The sequence below is a fragment of the Somniosus microcephalus genome, chromosome 2 (genome assembly GCF_052327205.1).
Source record: "Somniosus microcephalus isolate GS21.2 chromosome 2, FLI_Smic_1.0, whole genome shotgun sequence".
Lineage (NCBI taxonomy): Eukaryota > Metazoa > Chordata > Chondrichthyes > Squaliformes > Somniosidae > Somniosus > Somniosus microcephalus.
Genome location: NC_140988.1, coordinates 298,786,405 through 298,810,302, shown reverse-complemented (window position 1 = coordinate 298,810,302; position 23,898 = coordinate 298,786,405). Strand labels below are relative to the sequence as shown.

At 43.5% G+C, this 23,898-nt stretch overlaps 1 protein-coding gene across 3 annotated transcripts in view; it reads left to right on the top strand.

Moving 5' to 3' along the window:
• The window catches only part of unm_sa41569 (un-named sa41569), a 240,318-nt gene that overhangs the window by 203,419 nt on the left and 13,001 nt on the right, over nt 1-23,898 (top strand). For all 3 annotated transcript variants that reach the window (XM_085973470.1, XM_085973465.1, XM_085973479.1), the window contains exons 19-26: nt 506-591; nt 1,319-1,366; nt 3,367-3,414; nt 7,467-7,558; nt 9,847-10,008; nt 12,564-12,694; nt 15,609-15,790; nt 21,408-21,497. In XM_085973470.1, the coding sequence (XP_085829596.1) occupies nt 506-591; nt 1,319-1,366; nt 3,367-3,414; nt 7,467-7,558; nt 9,847-10,008; nt 12,564-12,694; nt 15,609-15,790; nt 21,408-21,497 (839 nt within the window). The remainder of the gene's footprint in view (nt 1-505; nt 592-1,318; nt 1,367-3,366; nt 3,415-7,466; nt 7,559-9,846; nt 10,009-12,563; nt 12,695-15,608; nt 15,791-21,407; nt 21,498-23,898) is intronic.

Sequence of the window (23,898 nt, the reverse complement as noted above, 5' to 3'; positions counted from 1 at the left end):
GATTGGTGGAACAGGCTCGAGCAGCTGAACGCAATTGGTCTCCAATTTCATGTTTTAGATTTGTTCACATAGCAAGAAGAAATTTTAAATCATTATGAAAGTACTACTTTGTTACTAGTTATGAATTACTTAACACTTGCTTGACCACAGAATTTGGAAATAATAAAAATCCTAAAGAAAATCGTATTCCCACTTACACAGTCATAATACAACTGTAATATTGCAGTGCAGTTTTCTGTCTAATTCCCAGCCTTAATATCTCCCCATTGTTTTAGAAGAATATTTTGAAATGGTCAATTGGAGACAATTCTGGAAAAATAGCAAAATACGAGTATATTAACTGCTTATTCTTACAGAACACATGGGTGGCATCTCATTTTATTTGCTAGATTGAAAATGGACTGTATAATAAAGTTGATGTAGCCTTTTTGGTTTTAATGTAATAATTTTACACTGGTAATTGTTTTTGTGTCTCATGTGTTGCATTGGTTCCAATTTGTTCTAGCTGCGATACAATGGATTATTGGAAACTATCCGGATTCGTAAAGATGGATATTCATGGAGACCATTCTTTGAGGAATTTGTAGAAAGGTACAACAGCTTCCATTTAATGTGATAAACATCTTGAGGTGCTTTTGAGAAGAGAAAAAAATGTCAAACAGTGGTAGAAAAGTTAGAAGAAATGATCAAAAGCATGGTCAAGAGAAGGGTTTTGAGGAAGGTTTAGTAGACAGGGAGAGAAGTAGAAAAGCAGAGGGATTTAGAGAAATGGAGAGTAAGGCTGAGGCAGCTGATGGTGGAGCGGAGCAGGTGCACAAGAGGCTAGGATTGGAAGGCTGAAGGGCATGGGCTGGGCCCTAGGGCTGGAGGAGGTTGCAGATGTAGGGTGGGGTGAGGCCATAGAAGGCTTGAGAAATGAGGATTTTGAATTCAGTGTGTTTGGGGAGGAGGAGTTATTGAAGATTAACGCAGAATGGGATGATGAAGGTCGGTGAAGACCGAGATGGTGGGCAAGTGGGAATTAGTATAGGATTCAGACAACAGAATTTTAGATTAGGACAACCATTGTAATATACTAAACTCAGGAACCAAACCATAACGTGAAAACATTACAATGAACTGACCTCGGAAAAGGATCAAACAGTGCTTTCTGTGATTTGTCTAACGTTAATATTCTGGATAGAAACATGCTTTTGAGATTAATTGTAACTTTTTAATTTGAAAGCTATATATTGAGATCAGACATCTGGTGAGGTGTGAGAAAGCTCATTGTATGTAGAGTGATGCGTGCTATTGATCCGTAATTTTTTTTTTACAGATATGGAATACTGCTTATTACACCCAATATATCATTTACTAAACAAAGGTAAAATGAAAACAAAATCACAATCAAAATGAAAGTGTTTAGTGTTTAAATGTATATGCCTTTTGAACATTTGGGGGTAAAATTCCTCTCTTTAAATAGTTGCTAACTTTGTTAATATAGCCCCATAGAGGAATTTCACTCCTTAAGAGTCATTAATGGTGAAACTGAAAAATAAGATTTGAAAGATTCACTAGAAAATCATATTGAATTTGATTTTAGTTGGGGTGAGCAATCAATATTATACTAACAAAGATAAAGTAATATTGAAAAAAGTAAGATACAGGAGATTGATATTTTAATCCATTGCTTGTGCTGTCTCTGCCTGAATATATAATAATATATGTAAACTATGGTTGAAGACAAACATGTGAGCTGGTGCAGCAGAAGTCATTCTGAAGCTGATGTATTACTGAATACTTTAGCCCTCTGCAAGATGCATCTTCCCTTGCCCTACTGTCAGTTTTCACCTGTATGACATAGGAGGTATATATCCTCAGTACTCTTATGCAGTTTACTGCAGTTGAATGGAATCTGTAGGATTACCTTACTCACTTGTTAATCTTTTTGGATAAGACTATGGGGGTGAATTTCCTTGGGGATCCTCTCCCTCCACCACCGTTACTTCGGCAAAGTTTGGTGGAAACCCCGTTTACCCATGTAAATGGAGCTTCCACCAAAGTTGCAGTGGAGGAGTGGGGCAAGCCCCATGGGAACCTGTCCACCCATCATTTTAAATGGGGAAACTACTTGCAAGAACAAGATTTTTTTGGAACGTTTCCCTTCGTAAGAGGAATTTACTTCGTTTTTTTTTATTTTAAAGAGCTGCCTGCAGCCTCATTTGGTTAAATTATATGTAACTGAAGCGTATAAACTGAAAGGGCCCAGATTCAGTTGTGAGATCAGTGAACTGAACTAAGTAGCCGTAGGGTTGCTACAATTAGCTAAGGAGGGAAAAAAATCAGACCGACTTTACATTCCTGGTTGCTATCCAGTAATCCCTGCTAGAAAATATGCACATGTCCTATCTGCCATGGATGACTGATGTCTTTGCAGTCAAATAGACTCCCAACACTTGCACATAAAGAAAGGCCACTTGAACAAAGCACCAGAAATTGCATGTGCAATCATACCCCAGCAAGAATTGATATTGGTATAGGAGATGGGGAGAATATTAACAAAAAAAGTAAAATCTCGAGCATGAAACAATCTCCTAAGAACATAACAAGAAATAGGAGCAGGAGTAGGCCATTTGGCCCTTTGAGCCTGCTCCGCCATTCCCTTAATATTCAAAAATCTATCGATCTCTGTCTTGAATATACTCAACGACTGAGCCTCCACAGCCCTCTGGGGTAGAGAATTCCAAAGATTCACCACCCTCTGAGTGAAGAAATTTCTCCTCATCTCAGTCCTAAATGGCCGACCCCTTATTCTGAGACTGTGACCCCTAGTTCTAGACTCCCCAGCCAGGGGAAACATCCTCCCTGTCGAGCCTTAATTTCAAGCCTTGCATATTGTAAGGTATTGTCAAGTGTCAACTAGGCTCAGTTGGTAGCACTCTCACCTGAGTTGGCAGGTTGTGGGCTCAAGCTCCATTCTAGGAACTGAGCATATAGCATAGGCTGGTACTTCAGCGCAGTGCTGAGGGAGTGCTGCATTATTGAAGGTACTGGCCTTCAAATGCGATGCTTAATCGCTATCTGAACAGGCAGATGGCAGATGTGGCCTTTAGTTTAAGATCAGGGTGTTCTCCTGCCATTTATTCCTTCAAACCGATTAATTGGTTCTTCTCGTTGTTTGTGGGAACTTGCTTATGTTTTTTTTATTTGCTCCTGGGATGTGGGCGTCGCTGACAAGGCCATGACAGCTGCTGTGTTTGTTCACATAACAGTGACTTCAAAGTAACTAATTGTATACGAAGTGCTTTAAGATGTTTCTTTTGAGATGTTCTAATGCAAGTCTATCTTTTTATTTTGAGATTGATTTTCCCCTCTTCCTCACAGTTGCCTAGCTATTCTTCAAACTACAGACCTGGAGGACTGGAAGCCTGGGTGAGTTAGAATAAATCCAGAGGTAGTATTGCTGAGAGTAAAGGGGGCACAAACTTGAAATTTGCACAAATTGCACTCTTCCCATTAATTCTACAGCAGACCGGTGTAAGGAATGTTTTAGTTTTTTTTCAAATTTCAGTTGAGCTGGAAATATGATGACCTGCTGATCTACAGAAGGGTTTGGAAATGCACAACAGATCAGTTATCTTCTGAAAGAGAAATATAGGTTAGCATTTGAGCTGGGATCCCTACATCCATCCTGATCAAATGTTCCACCTGAAACTTTTAACCTGTGCTTTGTCCGATGCCGAGTCATTTCCTGCGCTACAGTTTTCCAATTTTCAGCATTCAGTTTCTTCATAGCTTTCATTTAGAATCGGTTCTTGACCCTCATCATGCCTTTGTCATCTCCCAGACTCAACTATTCAAATGCTCTTCCATCCTCCACGCTCCATAGATTTCAGCTCAACCAAAATTCTACTGTTTTTTTTGCTGCTCCAATTCTCCCAACATTTAAATTTAAGATTCTTATCCTTATGTTTAAACACCTATTTGGTCTCATCCCTCTCAACCTCTGAATTTTGAGGTTACAGAGATATTGATAAAGTAAATAAGGAAATACTGGGCTGGATATTAGCTCGGGGGGGGCGGGGGGGAGGATTTGGTTTGAGGGCGGGAATCCCAGAAGTATGAGTTTCCCGAGCAATGCAGGATGTTTTATAAAAAAAAATAAAAATAAAAAAAAAAACAATTCTGTAGGTTTCCCACCCACAGGTTGGCTGCCTTCCAGCCGGGAAATCTTCTAGCACAAGGCCACAGCCGAGCTAGGGTGAGAGCGGGTAGGTCTAGTGGGGGGTGGGAGAGATTGCAGGGGGTGCACTTGGTGGGATGGGGGGGGCAGATGGTGGTCGGGGGGATGGTATGATTGGGGGGGGGGGGGTGGTGGTTTACTGGGTAGCTTGTTGGGCCTGGAGGATACACTCCTGCTCCTCCTGGTCCACAAGCAGTGCAGTAAAGGCACTTACCTTATGGATCCAGCCCTTCTCGCCTCTTTTCACCTCACCTGCCGTGTTTTCCGAGGCTTGGGAAACCTGGCCACCCGTGTTTAAAAATAGAATCAATGTTAAAATGAAGGCACGCAACCTCAATAAGACACTTCAATGACCAACCCGCCTCCTGTAAACGAATTGGCCATCCGCCCCTTGTCCCGCCTCCGTTAAAACAGGAAGTGGGTGGGTTCGAGGCGGGTTCAGTTCCTGTTTCAGATTTTTGGCTTTTTAACTTCCCACTCAAACCAAACCCACCCATTTTTGAGGGTTAAAATTCCTCCCACTATTTCTGCTGGTCAGTGAGCTGGCAACTCGAAGATGTAAATTTAACAGCCTCGCCAAAAGAACAAAGGGACAGGTTAGGATCATTTATTTTAAAGCAGGGGGCTGTTAGGATATGAAATGCTCTACCTGGAGCATTGATGGACGCAGAATTCATAGTAGCTTTTGAAAGGGAAGTGGATAAATATTTGAGAGAAAATTTAAAAGGATATGGTGAAATAGTAGAGGCATCAAACTAAATGGCCAGCTTTGAGAGCGGACATATGCAAGATGGGCTGAATGGCACCTCCTGTGCTGTGGAATTCTAATTCCCTTTACTTCCATTCCTGAAGTCATTGAATTCTTGCTTAGGTACAATTCCATGGGCACTGGTCGCCTTTCAGTGCTTTGCCTAAGTGGGCATTTGTTTATGCACGAGTTTGGCAGGACAGTTCAACAGGGGACATCACAGCCAAGCCCAATACTGTTATTGCCCCTCAGCTATCTCTGTCCTGGGTAGCAATCAACAGCAGTAGCCCTGGCATTGAGCCCAGTTATTGTGGCTAATTTGAGATCAGATAATTCAGCACAGATTGGGGATCAAACCTAGGAATTTTCTGGTCACTTTCCATAATCTGTTCACATTACTCAAGTATAATGTTCATATTAATGTAGGTATAAGTGTTAATGGTCCAGATAGCTTTACTAGTAGTTTCAAGAGGTCTATCTTCCTCCATCCATTAATGTTGATAAAGAAGTGTATAAAGCATAGAAACATAGAAGATAGGAGCAGGAGTAGGCCATTCGGCCCCTCAAGCTTGCTCCACCATTCAATGAGATCATGGCTGATCATCCAAATTCAGTACCCTGTTCCTGCCTCTCTCCATATCCCTTGATCCCTTTAGCCTTAAGAAATATATCCAACTCCTTCTTGAATATATTTAATGAATTGGCCTCTACTGCCGCCTTTGGTAGAGAATTCCACAGGTTCACCACTCTCTGGGTGAAGAAATTCCTCCTCATCTCTGTCCTAAATGGCTTACCCCTTATCCTTAGACTGTGACCCCTGGTTCTGGACTCCCCGACCATCGGAAACATCCTTCCAGCATCTAGTCTGTCTAGTCCTGTTAGAATTTTATAAGTTTTGATGAGATCCCCTCTCATTCTTCTAAACTCCAGCGAGTACAAGCCCAATCGACTCGATCTCTCCTCATACATCATTCCTGCCATCCCAGGTATCAGCCTGGTGAATCTTCGCTGCACTCCTTCCATGGCAAGAACATCCTTCCTCAGATAAGGTGACCAAAACTGCACACAATACTCAAGATGTGGTCTCACCAAGGCCCTGTATAGCTGCAGCAAGACATCCTTGTTCCTGTACTCAAACCCTCTCGCTACGAAGGACAACATACCATTTGCCTTCTTAACCGCCTGCTGCACCTGCATGCTTACTTTCAGCGACTGGTGCACTAGGACGCCCAGGTCTCGTTGCACTTCCCCTTCTCCCAATCTATTGCCATTCAGATAATAATCTGCCTTCCTGTTTTTGACACCAAAGTGGATAACCACGCATTTATCCACGTTATATTGCATCTGCCATGCTTCTGCCCAATCACCCAACCTGTCCAAATCATACTGGAGTTTCTCGGTATCCTCCTCGCCGCACACACGCCCACCCAGCTTTGTGTCGTCTGCAAACTTGGAGATATTACATCTAGTTCCCTCGTCCAGATCATTAATATATATTGTGAATAGCTGGGGTCCAAGGACTGATCCCTGTGGTACCCCACTAGTCACTGCCTGCCACTCAGAAAAAGAGCCATTTATTCCAACTCTTTGCTTTCTGCCTGCCAACCAGTTCTCTATCCAAGTCGATACCTTGCCCCCAATCCCATGTGCCTTAATTTTACACGCTAATCTCTTACGCGGGACCTTATCGAAAGCCTTTTGAAAATCCAAACACACCATATCCACTGGTTCTCCCTTGTCTATTTTACCAGTTACATCCTCAAAAAATTCCAGTAGATTAGTCAAGCACGATTTACCTTTTGTAAATCCATGTTGACTTTGTCCGATCCGGTCACTTTTTTCCAAGTGCTCTGCTATTACATCCTTTATAATGGACTCTAGCATTTTCCCCAGAAGGAATTATGCTTTCTATTTATGCTGGCTTTAGCCTTCAAAAAGTAATGAGGAACAGCATTTTCTTAGCTAATTTGGAGAAGCATCCAGGAAGGCGCTGAACACCTCGAGTCTCTTCGCCGGGAACAAGTGGAAGCCAAGCGCAGGTCGACCCAAGCACCCCACCCACCGTCTGCCCCACCTGTGACAGAGACTGTAGGTCCCGCATTGGACTCATCAGTCACCTGCGAACTCATATTTTTAATGTGGTAGCAAGTCATCCTCGGTTCCGAGGGATTGCCGAAGAAAGGAGTTAATCGGTGAAATCCCAACTTTCAGTGCTTTTAAAATACATTGTATGAGACTAAGCCAATATAATGTAAAATATTGTATGGTTACCCACAGGGAACTTGTGACTCCCATTATCTAGAAGATTCTAATTCACTAATTTTGTTCACGCTTGGGAGTCTACAGCTCATGTTGCTGTAACAAAATTGCTATTCTAACGGTTCACTTTGAATTTGGTGAATCCTGCACTCCGAACCTGTCTTGTGATGCTTTTGAACCCAGTTTGCCGTGTGTTACTGATTTCTTGAGCTGGATTTTGTTTTCTCCTTGCAGAAACTCCCGTCTGTTCTTTAAATATTGGCATCAGGATCAATTGGCAAAGTGCATAGAAAGACTTGAAAAAGCTGCAATAATTATCCAGAAAAGTAAGCAACAACTGCCAATATGGATTTTAAATGATGCTGTTCCACTTGGAGGGAAAATTAACCTTTTATTGAAGTTTTTAGTATTTTAACTTGGTAATAAAAACAGAACCTGATGAATAGCAATTTTCAAACTATTAGAATGGAAGCAGGTATGGTCCAGCAACCTTGAGGAACACTAACTTTCAATTCCAGTATCAAATGTCATTCAAACTCTCTTCTGTTAATTAATAAATTTCACTAACTCAGACCACTTCCCAGTAATGCAGCCCTACGAGGGTGATTTTCCTCATTCTAGCGTCCAAATTGTGCCTGAAAATTCGACACTAATCCTTTACCCACATTTATGCCTGTGCAGCATTGCAGCTCAGATTCCTTTATGGCTTTTCAGGTGGTTGCACCTGAAGAGCATGCACTAATGCAACTTGCATGCAAATGAGTGTCGGAGATCTGTGTAACCTGATTTTCTGCTTAGCTTTGGGCACAGTTCAAGGGCAAAGTGTTCCCCAGAGCTCCATTCACTGTTCCTCCACTAATGAAACCATTCACACTAGCATACAGGAGGACCTAGGTAACATTCAAGCTTGGGCTGACAAGGGACAGGTAACATTCGTGCCCCATAAATGCCAAGTAATAACCATCTCAAACAAGAGAAAACCCAGCCATCTCATCCCAACCTTTAATGGCACCACCATCATTGAGTCTCCAACAACAGCATCTTAGTCACTGTTGCCCAGAAGTTTAACTGCACCGGCCATACTGATACCAAGGCTACAAGAGCAGGACAGAGGCTGGGCACTTTGATGAGTGGTTCACTTCCTGACCCCTCAAAGCCTCACCACCATCTACAAGGCTCAAGTCAGAAGTGTGATGGAATACTTACCGGTCACCTGGACAGAGCAGATCATTTGATTGGCACCGTGTCACTGGGCTCAATACCCATCTCCTCCATCACTAGTACACTGTGGCTGCAGTATGTATAGGCTGCAGGATGCACTGCAGCAACTCACCAAGGTTATTTTGACAGCACCTCCTTCCATCTGTGACCACTACCACCGAGAACAACAAGAGCAGTAATGCTGTGGGAACACCAACACCTCCAATCCCCCCTCCCAGGTCGCACCCGGTCCTGGCTTGGATATATACTGCAGTTCGTTTGTTGCTTGATCAATATCCTGGAATTCCAACAACAACAACTTGTATTTATATAGAGCCGTTCATGTAGTAAAACGTCCCAAGGCGCTTCACAGGAGTATTATAAGACAAAAAATTTGACACCGAGCCACATAAGGAGAAATTAGGGCAGATGATCAAAAGTTTGGTCAAAGAGGTAGGTTTTAAGGAGTGTCTTAAAGGAGGAAAGAGAGGCGGAGAGGTTTAGGCAGGGAATTCCAGAGCTTGGGGCCTAGGCAACAGAAGGCACGGCCACCAATGCTGACCCAAAAACCATCGTGGGAGCATCATCACCACAAGGATTGCAGCGGTTCAGGAACACCCACCAACTTCTTGGGGATACTTGAGATAGACAATAAATGCAGCCATACTAATGTCACCCACATCTAGCGAACAGATTTTTTTTTAAAAAGCTGCCTTAAAGGCAGCTATGTGCTATGTGCCTTAAAGGAACAGACTGTTCTCATCAAGAAAGATCTTCATTTTTGGTCTTTTAAATAAAAAAAATGTTTTTTTAGCTTCAGAAATTTGTTACAGAATGCTATAACTCTGTGACTGGATGTTGTGTTTGGTGGTTCCCAACCTTTCGTGAGATGACTTATTTACTGGAGGTAGGCAAGGAGCAACAGCCATGAGCCACTGACTGCTTTACTAGTAAAGGGCAGGAGTCCTCCTTCCACTTTTTCTCATAGATGAGGAAGGATGGGAGGAAGCTTGTCTGGAGCATAAATGCCAGCATAGACTGGTTGGGCCAAATGGCCAGTTTCTGTGCTGTATATCCTATGTAATTCTATGTAAAAGCTTCATCCTCTAATCAATGCAAAGAGCATTCTCCAAGTCAAATCTTCACACTCCTCCTGGGGATGGTTCTTGTTGATTTGTCTTTGTAAGAATGCATCTAATGCAGCCAAGCAAAAGAACTGATCAGAGTGAAGAGTTGAACCTGCGGACTGCATCATTGTGCTGCTGCTCATAAATCCATTACTCTCCATACACTGTATTTATACTTTATGCTCAATTTTACTCGTCAAAGACAAAAAAAAATACTGATTTGCAGAATTGAAGATTTTGTAGAATCGGATTGGTCCAGATAATTTATTCCCTTGTGTATTCTTCAGGCTATAAAAGATTCCGCTGTCAAAGCAAGTATAAAATTCTATTGGCTGAGCTACAGAACCAGCGTCAGCTGGAACTGGAAAGACAAATTGAAGAAAAGCGGCAAATTGAATTGGAACAAGAAATGGAGAGAAAGAAGCAGGAAATGGAATGGATAAGTGAAAGTAGGTGTTGAATGGGCTGCAAACATTATTTATTAGCAATCTTACAGAATTCCAATGTTGATCAATCAAGTTTTGACTATTTCAAAGACCATAGCCTAAAGATTCTGGCCCCTGAAGCAGGAGTTGGAATTCATGCAGAGTTGTGGGCAAGGCACGGAGTTAGACTTTGGGGCAGAACATAGATCTGGCTGATTTTTGACTGCAAAAGGCCCAAAGATATAAATCTGTAAAAAGTAATCAATCCAAGATCGATTGCCTTAATATTGTTAGCCAAAACTTCTCTGCAAGGGGAAGTGAGAAAACAATTTTTTACTTTAATCCTTGGCTTGCGAAGTGGGCACCTGTTTTGCAGGTCTACAGGTGTGGGTCACCTGCCCCAATTATGCTAATGACCCTCACGATTTAAGAACATAAGAAATAGGAGCAGGAGTAGGCCATTCGGCCCTTCGAGCCTGCTGCACCATTCAATGAGATCATGGCTGATCTTCTGCCTCAACTCCATTCACCGGCCCTATCGCCATATCCCTTGATGCTCTTACTAGTCAGAAATCTATCGACTTCGGTTTTGAATATAAGAATATAAGAACATAAGAAATAGGAGCAGGAGTAGGCCAATCGGCCCCTCGAGCCTGCTCCACCATTCAATAAGATCATGGCTGATCTGATCCTAACCTCAAATCTTCTATCACTCTGCATCCACCCGAACCCATGTGATCTCCCGGGAGAGGCGAAAAACCAGATAAAGACCCAATGGCCAATTTGGGAGAAAAAAATCTGGGAAATTCCTCTCCGACCCATCTAGGCGATCGAAATTCTTCCGGGAGATCACTCTGTCCCTATATTTTCTACAGTACTTACCTTCTGTAAAGGCGATCTCCACCCCAGCCAGGAACAGGAATAAAACCATCTCCTGAAATCTAACACAGAATTAGAACACAGTAGGAGCAGAACCAGGCTACACGGCCCCTGGGCCCACTCCACTACCCACAGGGCCATGACCATTCCGAACCTAGACTTAAGTCCAATTTCCTGCCCGCTCCCTGTAACCCTTAATTCCCTTTACTTCTAGGAAACTATCTATTTCTGTTTTAAATTTATTTAATGATGTAGCTTCCACAGCTTTCTGGGGCAGCAAATTCCACAAACCTACCACCCTCCGAGTGAAGAAGTTTCTCCTCATCTCAGTTTTGAAAGAGCAGCCCCTTATTCTAAGATTATGCCTCCTAGTTCTAGTTTCACTCTTCATTGGGAACATCCTCACCGCATCCACCCGATCAAGCCCCTTCACAATCTTATATGTTTCAATAAGATTGCCTCTCATTCTTCTGAACTCCAATGAGTAGAGTCCCAATCTACTCAACCTCTCCTCATATGACCACCCCCTCATAACCAATGACTAAGCCTCCACAGCCCTCTGGGGTAGAGAATTCCAAAGATTCACCACCCTGTGTGAAGAAATTTCTTCTCATCTCAGTCCTGAATGGCCTACCCTTTATCCTGAGGCTGTGGCCCCATGTTCTAGACTCCCCAGCCAAGAGAAACATTCTCCCAGCATCCACCCTATCAAGCCCTGTAATAATTTTGTATGCTTCAATGAGATCCCCTCTCATTCTTCTGAATTCAAGAGAATACAGGCCTGCTGCCTGACCTGCTGAGTATCTCCAGCATTTTCTGTTTTTATTTCAGAATACAGGCCTAGTTTACTCCATCTCTTCTCATGTTCTGTTCTGTTGTTCTATCACCTGGCAATTTGGGATATCCTAATAATACATGGGCATTTTAAATAGAAAACTTTGTTCAATAAGAAGGTGTTGATCTTGATTGCCGTTGGAAAACTCTTCCTATTACTGAATTTATTTGGAGAGCTTACACTGTACAATGACATTTGTGTGCCTTTGATAGATGTAAGTGGGAACTGTGCAACCTTTGTGCATCAGGGTCCTGCACAATAGAGCAAGCCTTTTGCTGCATGGCTAGCTGCAGAGGGATAGCTGAGTCTGCCAGGAATAACAACACTTATTACAGTTTAATCCTTCTATTCAACCCACCTAGCTTGTTGAAACAACCTGGGTATCATAACTGTACTTTAAGGATGCAAGAAATGAATTTACCAAAAATGAACTGGACATTAAAATACATATTTGATCATATGAATTGTGTATAAGAATATAGACAGGAGAAACTACTACAGCAGTCAACAATGCAACAGGAGCAGAATTTTCCTGGTGGTTCAATATGAAACAAATCTTCAGTGTTGGTTACAGGGTCATGTGCAAACTATCCCTATCAACTCCCAAGTCCTTAGTCGGTCTTGGCCTAGCACCCCCACCCCATGCCCAAAAGCAATGTGCAGCTTACTTTCGCAATCAACTGCTGGCCATGTAGTATATGCAATATAATAATATGCATGTATACATATTCTGCAGCAACGCAGTAGTCACATTGAAATATGGTTTCTGAATGGATTGTTAAGCAGAATATATAAACTGTTGGAAAATAAGCTATTCAGTTGCACAGAAAATGATATTTTGTTGAGCAAAATCTGTACTGTGCAGGATTGGCGACACCTCCAGTTCCACTTCCAAGAAAGAAGAAGCCTCTCCCTCGACCTCGTTCTGCAGCCGTAGATAAATTTCGCAATGCGGTGCAGCCGCCTGTTCCCAGACCCCGGAGTAAATTAGTAGAGGTATGTCTTTCTTTCTGAGCCTTTTTTATATTTCTAAAAATAAATTGTACATTGTCTCCCAATCAAGCTATATGACCACTTCCTCACTTTTCAGGTCTACAGTGAGTAGTGTGGAGAGAGTTCTCCATCTGTGACCAATAAACCTGTCAACATATGTATTTTAAAAGAAAATTGGTCAGACTTTAGCTGGGCTTAACTTCCTCTTTAAAAGTGCCAGCGTTCAAGCTTCTGGCCTGTGTTACTACTAATTTGGCCTTGCATAATTTTTGAGTTTTGTAGCTTAGTTTCATTGGCTGGAACAGCAGTACATGCTGTATCGGGAAAAGCTGGCAATTTTCTGAAAGATAATTTTAAACCATGTATGAGAAGATAATCAGCTATTTTATAAAGGATATTCTGTCAAGGTGGTTGGTTCCATTTAAAGCTAAATAAACTGGAAAATATACATATGGCTGTGCCCATCTCACCCTACCAGCATAGGTGACTTGTCACTTCAGTAAGATATGTTGGGCTAGATTTTCCTCTGGCGCGCTCTTGCTGGAAGAGGAGCAGGTCAGGCATTTTGTCCGCAGTTTGAAATGAACCTATTTCCCAGGTAAGATGATCCCTTGGTGGATCCTCTGCTGCTTCAAAGGAGAAAAACTTGGCAGTGGTGCAGTGGGACAACCACTGCAGCACCAGGAAGAGGAGGAAGCATATTCAAGGGAGCAGACATTTCCAGAAGATTGATTTTTTTTTAATATTAAAGAGGTTATCCTTGAACTGCAGGACCTCAAAGAGAGGGAGGGGTGTCCCCTACTCTGCCCTCTCCCTCCAACATTGGTCATAGTGGGATCCTTCACTTACTTCTTTAGAAGTGCCTGGGTTCAAGCCTCTGGCCTGTGTCACTACTAATTTGGCCCTTGCTTAACTTTTTGCGTTTTGTAGCTTAGTTTAGTTGCCTGGAACAGCAGTACATGCTGTATCAGGAAAAGAAAAAAGCTGGCAGTGTCATCTTCTACCATTACTGTTTTGTGAGTAATGAAGTCAGTGATCTGGGTGATGTGACCATTTAGTTGGAGTGCAAAGTGCCAAGATACCTGCAAGGGCTATAGAAGGGGAGTGGGTGGGAGGAACATGCATTTAAAATGGGCACTGTGCTCTGTTCTGGAAGATATGGGCATTCAGGGTGGTGGTCATTTCTTCCTGTCCAGAAAAATATAGTCAAAAGACGCAAAGGGTGCAATAATACTGACAATACCAGTTTTTAAGACTGTTATCTACTCAGAGGAGCATGAGGTCATCTGTCAACTCTCATTTCTCTCTGGCCAGACAGATTTTGATTTGGATGATTTCAAACTAAAGTTGTACTACTTTTTTCACTTTAATGTGAAGTCAAATTCACATCAACACTGTGCAGTATAGATTGGCCTACTGGGCACACAAATATCACAAGACTTTGTGTAAGACAGTTAATATTGATCTATCACAGATCCTCTTCATAGAAAAATGGTCATTTGGTACATGGCTCTTTTGCTTCAAATGACCACAAAACAAGTTACTTGTTAAATTAAAGTTTTAAAAAAATACTAATCCCTTCAAAAAAACTACTTTAAAACTAATATATTTATAATAAATATATGTTCTAAAGCATATTTTCACCCCAAAAATTTCTGTTTATTTAAATCATCTTGTGTCTGTGTGCATTATTGTGACATTTCTTTAATTGATTATCAATATTTTTAATCCCAGCCATTTTAAGGGGAAGAGAATTTCTCTCCCTTTTGCGTCTTTCAGTAATTGTGGCCCTGATATTGACGGGGAGGGTACATAAGACTATAAGAAATAGCCATGGTGTGGAAATGCTCTGACTATATAAGCTGTGTCTTTATGCATCTCTCCACTTCACCTGACGAAGGAGCAGCGCTCCGAAAGCTTGTGATTTCAAATAAAACTGTTGGACTATAACCTGGTGTTGTGTGACTTCTTACATAAGAAATAGGAGCAGGAGTAGGCCATTCGGCCCTTCGAGCCTGCTCCGCCATTCAATAAGATCGTGGGTATGTGGGAGGCTGAAAACAACAGGAGAACCCAGCGAGGATGTCATGGAAAGAAGAATCTTCCATTTCCTACCCAGCAGCTGCCCAAATTGACAGCCTGGCCGGCTGCCGGGCAGGAAAGTCAGCAGCAGGAGGCCACACCTGGGGACCCTTGGGGTGGTCCACGGCAATCGGGAAGGGGGAAGGTTGGCACTTGGGGCTTGGAGAGACAGCCATGGGGGGCGGCGAGGCAGGTCAGGTCGACTGTGATTGGGGCTTTGAAAGAGGTCATCAGGGCTTTAGGCGGAGTGTCACTGATTGGGGAGGTGGGGGTGGTGGAGAAAGAGAGAGGCCACGATCAGCAGAGGGGAGGCCGAAGGTTTCCCTGAGGGGCTGGGGGGAGCACTCCTGTTCCTCCTGGCCCACGAGAAGTGCTGTAAATGGTACCTGCCTTGTGGAGCCAGCAGCTCCCACCTCCCTTTCGAGTTGAGTTTCCCTGGAAAGCCCACACAGCAACTGTAAAATTTAAATTGTGCTCCCAATTGCATTGTGGGAGCCCGATTAAATGAAGTGTCCCACCGTCGGATGGCTCGAAACAGGCGTGGCAGGTTGGGAACATATTCCATATTTTTACTACCCCCGACCCTCTCCAATCATGGGAGGTTAATATCGAGGTGTTACTGACTTTTATGCTGCATGCTCTTAGAGTGCTGGTACAGACAGCAACCTTGGATTTCAACAGTATTTGCCTAAGATAAATTAGGCAATGCTATGCATAATCAGTCCCAGACTGTGATATCCTATTTCCATTGTTGACTTTAATAACACATTAAAAAGGACTCAGTGATTTTAAAAAGAAGTCAAGATGTCTGCTATAAGTTACGCCTTTGTTTTAGGCAACTCCCTTCGATAATTCTCGGGACCACATGAACAGCAGCTGGCTACAGGAACAGGCAGATAAGGAGCAGCGAATTAACAAAAAAAGGGCTACAATTCGGTGGTTCAAAGAGACTCAGGCTCGAAAAGTAGTTCAGAATGGCACGTTTCCATGCTGGTTCCACGGGATGATTACAAGGCGGTGAGTCTAGTTTTAATACTACAGTATTGGATATGTTTTTTTTTACATTTGTTATAGCAATACCATGTTCAGTTTAATTAATTGGACTTTGTAAAAGTGGTACCTAATGATTTTAGCCACTTGACATTAAAAGTTCTTTAAATTTCCAAGTTTGCATGTCATGAAAACCTGCTTGAAGAGTTGGACTTTACATCAGATGTTATTGTAATTAAACCTACACAGGGAAGCTCATCCCTGTTGTATGCACCCATTCCCCATGTCTGAGCCCGTTTACGGTAATAGTTATAGGTACTTGACAGAATAAAAAACAATTTCAACAAGGCAAAAAGGGAACCAGCCTAGATAAATTAGAAAAATTATAACTAAGACAATGGACAAATAATGGGGAACATTCAAACAGGAGATGCCCAAGACGAATCAAACCTATTAAAACAAACTAAGCCTATCCCCCACAAGAAGTAAAGGAGAGGCAGCAATAGCTGGATTTTTTCGGATTAAAATCTTCAAAATTAAAATGAGAATTGGAAGCACATGATAACTCTAAGGCTAATGAAATGAAAGAAAATCTCCCACGGTCAGTGTCAAGACTGTTTCTCTCCAATATATATTGCTCTTTTCAATATATAAATATATATATATATATTGATATGATCTGATCTGAACTTGGGTATAGGGGCACAATATCAAAATTTGCAGTTGACACAAAAATAGAGTGCATGGTTAACTGAACAGATTAATAGATTGAGCCAATGAATATTCAATAAAATTTAATGCAGAGAAATGTGGGAGGAAGTTTATTATACTTATGATGATAAAGATTCCAACCACACTTGCGTGGCACAGCTTCATCTAAAATCCAGAGGTAGGTCACAGATTGCTGCAGAACCATTCACTGGCTAAAGTGTGGAACTACATGCTGACTAGAGCCAATATGGAGGCCGGAATTTTCTGGGGTTGGGGAGGGTGGGTAGGTAAGTGGGCACGATCAGTGATGGGTCGTGTGGGAAAGTTTTTTTTGACAGCGGGCCGCCACGCGCCTTTCCCAATGTCAGGTCTGTCAGCGCTGAGCAGACCCGACGGGCAGTGGCGGGGGACCCAATTAATCTCATTAGCATCTAGTTGACAGATCATTAACAGGCTTTTTAAACTTTCCTTTTTATTTTAACTTCATGGCCACAGGAACCATGCTGTTCGGGGACCACGGCTGTCAACCTGGGGCAGGAGTTCAGTGACCATTGCTCCAGCTGATTCCTTGACTGCATCAAATGTACAGTAAAAGCTCCCACCTGACTGATATTCACTTTCCTCAGCTACAAGCTGTTTCTCAGTCCATTTCCAACACAGATTCTGCAGGCTTTCCACTCTCTAACCACTCTCACCTCATTGGAAGAACTCTCACCATTGACAGAATGCTTCTGTCAACTCTACTTCACCTGCCATCTATTCCATCAACATGGGGCCTTTTACACTCTCTCACCTCGGTCCTTCGAATCCAACCACGATCAGCACCAGGCACATCAATAATACAACAATACCAACCTTCTCCGCAATCAACTGATGCAGCACAGGACAGAGGGCATCAGCACCCGACCACATTACTGCCCGGAAGGCCAGGGATGGCCTCACCATGGCCAGATTTACCTTACTTGATGCTGTACACCCTGGCTGCCACCTGATGCGTCAGGTTGGCACCATCCCTACAATGCCCAAGCCATTCCTTTCACACTCATGACCATTGCGGGGGTTACCATTTATGTCTCACCATTCACTGCAACTCAGTAAGCCACTTCCAAAGGTGCACACAAATCTGTCCAAGAATGCAAAGTGTTGAAAATAAAGGTTTGAATATTTGACACCATGTTAACAGAAACTTTACATGAACATTGCATAAAACACCCACGTGCCTACCCTTGTGTGTTGTTAGTTGGTATGATTGCACTAGGGTGAGGGTGAGTGTGCGGGATGGCTAGTGAGATGGGGAAGTGATAATGTAGTTAGAGAAGGATGGGTAGAGGTGCAAGGTAAGTTGGTGTGAGTAAGGATGTGCTGGAGTAGGGTAGGGAAGGCAGAGTGATGGGGATGTGATGAGTGGCACAGCAGGATGAGGTTGAGTGTGGCTTTGTACTAACGTTTTGTGATCTACTGAGATCAGTGAAAGGTTTGTGCCTCTGCACCCAGGTCCTCCTGATGACATCCTTGCTTGTGACCTCCTCTGCAATGTGTAACCAGGCTGTGTTGGTCTCCTGGGGAGGTCTCTTCTGCCCATTGGAAGGGAAGAGAACCTCCCTGCGTGCTGTGACTCCTTCCACAAGCATATGGAGGGAGTCATGGGAGAGCCTGGGTGCAGCCCTGTGCCTCTGTGCAGTGCTTGTCAGTGTTTGCAGCACCACAATGCTGTAGAACACTGACAGCACAAATGTCAAAATAAATTTGGACATGGTCCCTTTAAGGAAACCGGCTGATGACGTGTCATGAAATGATGTCACCAGACCCGTTTCCTCTAATTGGCTGGGAAATGCACTGGGTGGGCTTAACAAGCCCCGTCAACGGAAAATCATTTCACAGAGCGGGATGGATCCAGCAGCGGGGTCCGGACCCGCCACTGACGTCTCCCATCATGGACCCGCCGAGGTGAGCAAAATCCCAGCCAAATATCAACTATTGCCAAACATGCTCACTTAACATTGTTAAACCCCATCATAGTGTCACCTATAGGCATAACAGGTACTGCATTGAGTTCTGCAAACTACCTACCATTTTTTAAATATCATAATAATAATCAACTTTATTGTCATTGTTAGTGCACAAGTGCAGTACAACGAAATGTAGGCTTGCGGCTCCTGAGAGTGTACATTTTGATTAAGACATTTAACATTCAACATTCATTTGGCTTGTAATACATTAACATAAACATCATAAAGTGCATTGGCAGATGTGCAGGCTTTAGAGTTTATTTGTAGAGTTCAGTAGGATGACAGCCCTGGGAAAGAAGCTGTTCCTAAATCTGGTCGTTCGGGTGCGAATGCATCTGTAGCGTCTCCCAGATGGCAGGGGGGCGAACAGACTGTGGCTGGGGTGGGTAGGGTCTTTGATGATGGTCAGTGACCTCCGTAAACAGCGTTTCTGGTAGATGTTCTCTATGGTCGGTAGCCGGGTGCCGGTAATGCGTTGGGCAGTTTTGACTACCCGCTGCAGGGCTTTCCGGTCATAGGAGCTACAGCTGCCATACCACACTGATACAGTTCGTCAGGATGCTCTCTATTGTGCAGCGATAGAAGTTAGAGAGGATCAGGGGTGACAGGTTACATCCCTTCAGCCTCCTTAGGAAATATAGGCGCTGCTGGGCCGCCTTCACCAAAGAGGAGGTATTGAGGGACCAGGAGAGGTCTTCCGTGATGTGGACTCCGAGGAACTTAAAGCTGTCCACCCTTTCCACCACAGCCCCATGGATGTGGATGTGGATGGGGGTGTGACTTCTGCCTTTAGACTTCCTGAAGTCCACAATGATTTCCTTGGTTTTCTTGATGTTAAGGGCCAGGTTATTATCGGCGCACCAGTTCACGAGATGCTGGACCTCCTCCCTGTCGGCTGACTCATCATTGTTGGTGATCTGGCCTACCACCGTGGTATCATCCGCAAACTTGATGATGGTGTTGGAACCATGAACAGCCACACAGTCGTGGGTGAAGAGGGAGTAGAGGAGGGGGCTCAGCACACAACCTTGTGGGGGCCCCCATGTTCAGGGTCGGGGGGGGGGGAGGTGTGGTTACCTAATTTGACAGACTGGGGTCTGTTTGTTAGGAAGTCCAGGGTCCAGTTGCAGAGGGAAGTGTTCAGGCCAAGAGTGTGGAGTTTGGTGGCCAGCTTGTTGGGGACGATAGTGTTGAATGCTGAGCTGTAGTCTATGAACAGCATTCTGATGTAGGTCTCTTTACCGTCTAAGTGATTCAGTGCAGATTGTAGAGCAGTTGTGATTGCATCCTCCGTTGATCTGTTTGCACGATAGGCAAACTGGTGCTGGTCAAGAGAGGCGGGAATACTGGCTTTGATGTGAGCCAGGACCAGTCTCTCTCAACACTTCATTATGATGGGTGTGAGTGCGACAGGTCGATAGTCGTTCAGACACGTCACAGCCGTTTGCTTTGGCACAGGAATAATGGTAGCGGTCTTGAAGCATGTAGGGACTACTGCCTGGGCCAATGACAGATTGAAGATGGCGGTGAAGACATCAGCCAGCTGATCAGCACATTCCTTGAGTACCCGTCCAGGGATGCTATCAGGTCCAGCAGCCTTACGTGTGTTCACTCCGCGTAGAACACCCCTTACGTCGGAGGTTGACAGAGTGAGCACCTGGTCTTCCAGGGGTGGCAAGGCTTTGGTAGCCGGCTCCCTGTTGTCCCTGTCAAAGCGAGCGTAGAAGTTGTTAAGCTCCTCCGGAAGGGAGGCATCGCTAACCGGGGGGCTGGTGTTTTTACTCTTGTAGTCAGTGATAGACTGGATGCCTTGCCACATGCGCCGGGGGTCCGAGTTGTTGTGGAAATGATCCTCAATCCGCAGTGTCTGTTTCCTTTTGGCAGTCCTGATACCCTTTTATAGGTTGGTCCTAGCTGCACTGTAAGCCGCCACGTCGCCAGATTTAAATGCTACGTCATGGATTTCTATCAACAACGACGTCTCAATAGTAATTAGTTTACTGACTCCGATCAGGTGTACTGCATCAGATGCAGTGCGACTTCAGATTGTCTGTGTTTCCCTACACGATAATAGCCCAGGGGCCCACGGAGGAAAGGAGGGAAAACCAGAGTCAGGCCACACACCAGGAACCTGTCTAAAGTGAGATGGTCAAAGATCTGGGAACAGATTACCTGCATGTCTCTCCTCACAACCTTGAAATAAGGGCAACAGGAAAGGTGAAGATGAACAGGAAGAGTTTGAAATTATGATGTTGAGTTATTGGTTGTAAAAGTTGAACATGTGTGGCATTATTTAAAACTTTAAAATCATTTAAGAGTTAATTTGTTTGAGAATAACTATCAAATTCTTCCTTTTTTATTTGCTTAACTTTACTTTAATTTCAGTGCATTTTAATCTATTTCATCTCAATAATTGTCCCACTAATTAATCTGATCTTTCAGATTCAAATCCTGTATTTCCTGCAGCTTGAAATTTGGGCATGATAGAAAGAAATATTGTCTTAAGATCACAAGATAGTGACAGTTAAAGAAGCTCTTCATTCCATCCCGGCTCACCCATCAGATATTACATTCATTTAAATGTTTTGGAAAAGGAGGAATGGTACTGATTTTGTGTTTGAACAAAGTTTCAAAATTCCTCCCTGCCCCCCCCCCCCCCCCCTCATCATCATATTTTCACTGTTCCTTTGGATCCTCAAGGGCCGATAACCTCTTGCTAGGCCTTTGGGGGTTGGGTGAGACGGGTGTGTGTTGCAGGGATGTAAGAGCAAGTCTGGCACAACTCTACTCTGCCTTATGATATGATATTTTTGTTTTAAATATCTTCCCTTCGAACTTATTTTGGGTGTTCGTATCGAGCCTGCGTTTCTGCTTTACTTGGGAATGTGTACCAAAATAATCAATTTTTATACTCTGATTTACAGAGAAGCGGAAGACTTGTTGGCAAACCAAGCTTTAGGCTGCTTCCTCATTCGTGTCAGTGGCAGTAGGGAAGGATACACACTGACTTTTAGGTAACTTTCCCTTCCTCTTTTGTTTTTTGTTGCTAGTTAAAATCGGCAGCACTGCCAGTAACTGCTTTGTTGCTGCTAAAATTTACCAGTGTATAAATCTCCAGTGGGTGAAGCATCTGCTACACATAATAAATGCATCAAAAAATATTAAACAAGATCACAAAAAACATCCAGATGGAAATATTTTTGACCTGGGCAAGCTGATTAATTCAAAAAGTAGTTTGTTATCTCCTGCAACTTCAGCTGCCATAGGCCTACTTCACTTCTTTCAGTATGCTGGCACAGTGCTGATGGGTATCACTCTGGCCTAGGCAGAATATACAGCAGCAAGTTCATCACAACTTTTAAAGTTTATTGATACTCGAATTACAATACCTGGAATTCTCCTCTACTTGGCATATCTTGCATCATTTTATCCTCTCTCTCCTTCTCCCTTGCTCTCGCCTCCCCCCCCCCCCCCCCCCCCTTTCCCACATCCCATAGCAGGAAGTTGAGTTCTGGTTCTTAACATGTTCCTTTCAAACTCTGATACTTTCATGGCCATTCAAAAGTTTCCTTTTTTAGGCCAGTCGCACATAAGTTTCCTTCAAAACTTGAAGTATTACTGAGCATATGCAAGCGCATATGTGGTGTTTCGGGGCAAACCAAAGTAATCAATGTGCAGTCCATCCTGCCCATCCACATGCACTTAAATCTTACCAGCATTGGTCCATCAGCTTGAGTGGCCTCATCCCTCTTCAGATTTCAACACCACACACGATCTCTCCACACCCACAGCCAACTCTAAGGTTTTGATCACTGACCAGATCACCTCCTTGCCTCCCTCAACATCTTCCTGCATGCCTCTGTCCTTATGAAAATTAATTTCCCTCCAGCACACTCACCAGTACCCTCTCTAAATTCCAAACTCACCTCCTCTGAACTTCCACCAACCACAACCATCAATCTTTCTGTCCAGCTGCTCACCAGATCCCTTGCTTCTGCCTTCGACATAATTTTCTTTACCAAAATACTCGAGTCCCTCATCCCTACCTTTTTCCTGATACAAATCCCACCTCAGATCCGAGGGAATGAATGATCTCATTGTCAGCAGGTTGTCTCAGTGGCCAAATTGCTTTACTACAATACGCTGGAATCCTGCAAGGGAAGCCACAACACAGAAACAAGCCATTCAGCCCATTGAGTCTCTGCTGGTGTTTTTCTCCACATGCGCCTGCTAGTCTAATCACACACAATTCCTCACTCGCTCCCCATACCCTTTACTGTTCCTCTTTCAAGAAACTATCCAATTCTCAATCGAGGTCAATGCCAGACTCCCCTACACCAAAATACCGCTTTCAGTCCCATTCAAAACTGTCATCACCCTGCTCCTCAAAAAAAAAAAAAGAAAAAAAAAAAAAACCTACCAACACCCTCTCCAACTACCACCCCATCTCTAACCTCCCTTTCCTCAGGTGAACCATCATGACTGAACTCTGCTCAGATCTCCATTCATTCTCTGTTTTGCATACTTTCTGGATGTTCTGGTTTCTGTCCAGCCTGCAGCACACAGACCACCCTGGTTAAAGTCACCATTGATATCCTTTGTGATTGCTGCCATGGCAAATTATCCCTCCTTATCCTCTCCGACCTTGTCGCAGCTTTCGACATAGTCGACCACTCCTTCCCCTGCCAACCCTTTCCTCTGTGGCACTGTCCTCGCATGTTTCACCCCTAGTTGTTCTAACATGGCAAGCACATCTCCTGCAATGGCTTCTCCTCTCGCACCTCAGCAGTGCCCGAAGGTTCCATTCTTCGCCACTCCTTTTGCTCTTCCACCTACTGCCCTTGTCAAAATAATTTGTGATCGCGAGGTTAGCTTCCATTTATATACGTATGACACCCAGCTGCACGTTTCTGCCAACCCTCAACCGCCTCTGTTGTACGGCTGTTCAGCAAACATCTTGGGTGAACCAGAACTTTTGCCAAATTCTGTGTGCTGGGGGCATGGGGGAAATTTTGGCTTGGTAAGCAAGGGGAAGGGGGGTGGAAGTCAGCAGAGGCAGCTGAAGCAGGTTCTCTTTCTTGGTGGCAAAGAAATCCATCAGCTCTTCACATTTGTTTGCGGTGAGGGGGCAGGGTGGAACAGTTTAAGGAAGTGGTTGGTAGTACATAAGTTCTTTAAAAGCTGCTCTTTAACTTTATGGAGACTTTGTTTTAAAGGAGATGGACATCAGTGATGCTGTTTTGATTTTTTGTAAATTCACTAAATTCTGTAAAGAGTTCTGAGGATTAGCAAGTGACTAATGTATCTCGGTTATTTAAAACAAAATTGAGACATACCCAGAAACTACAGAACAGTAAATCCAAGAGTGTATTTTATGACTTCTTTTGTCTTATATTCTAAATTTTCAGAATTGCA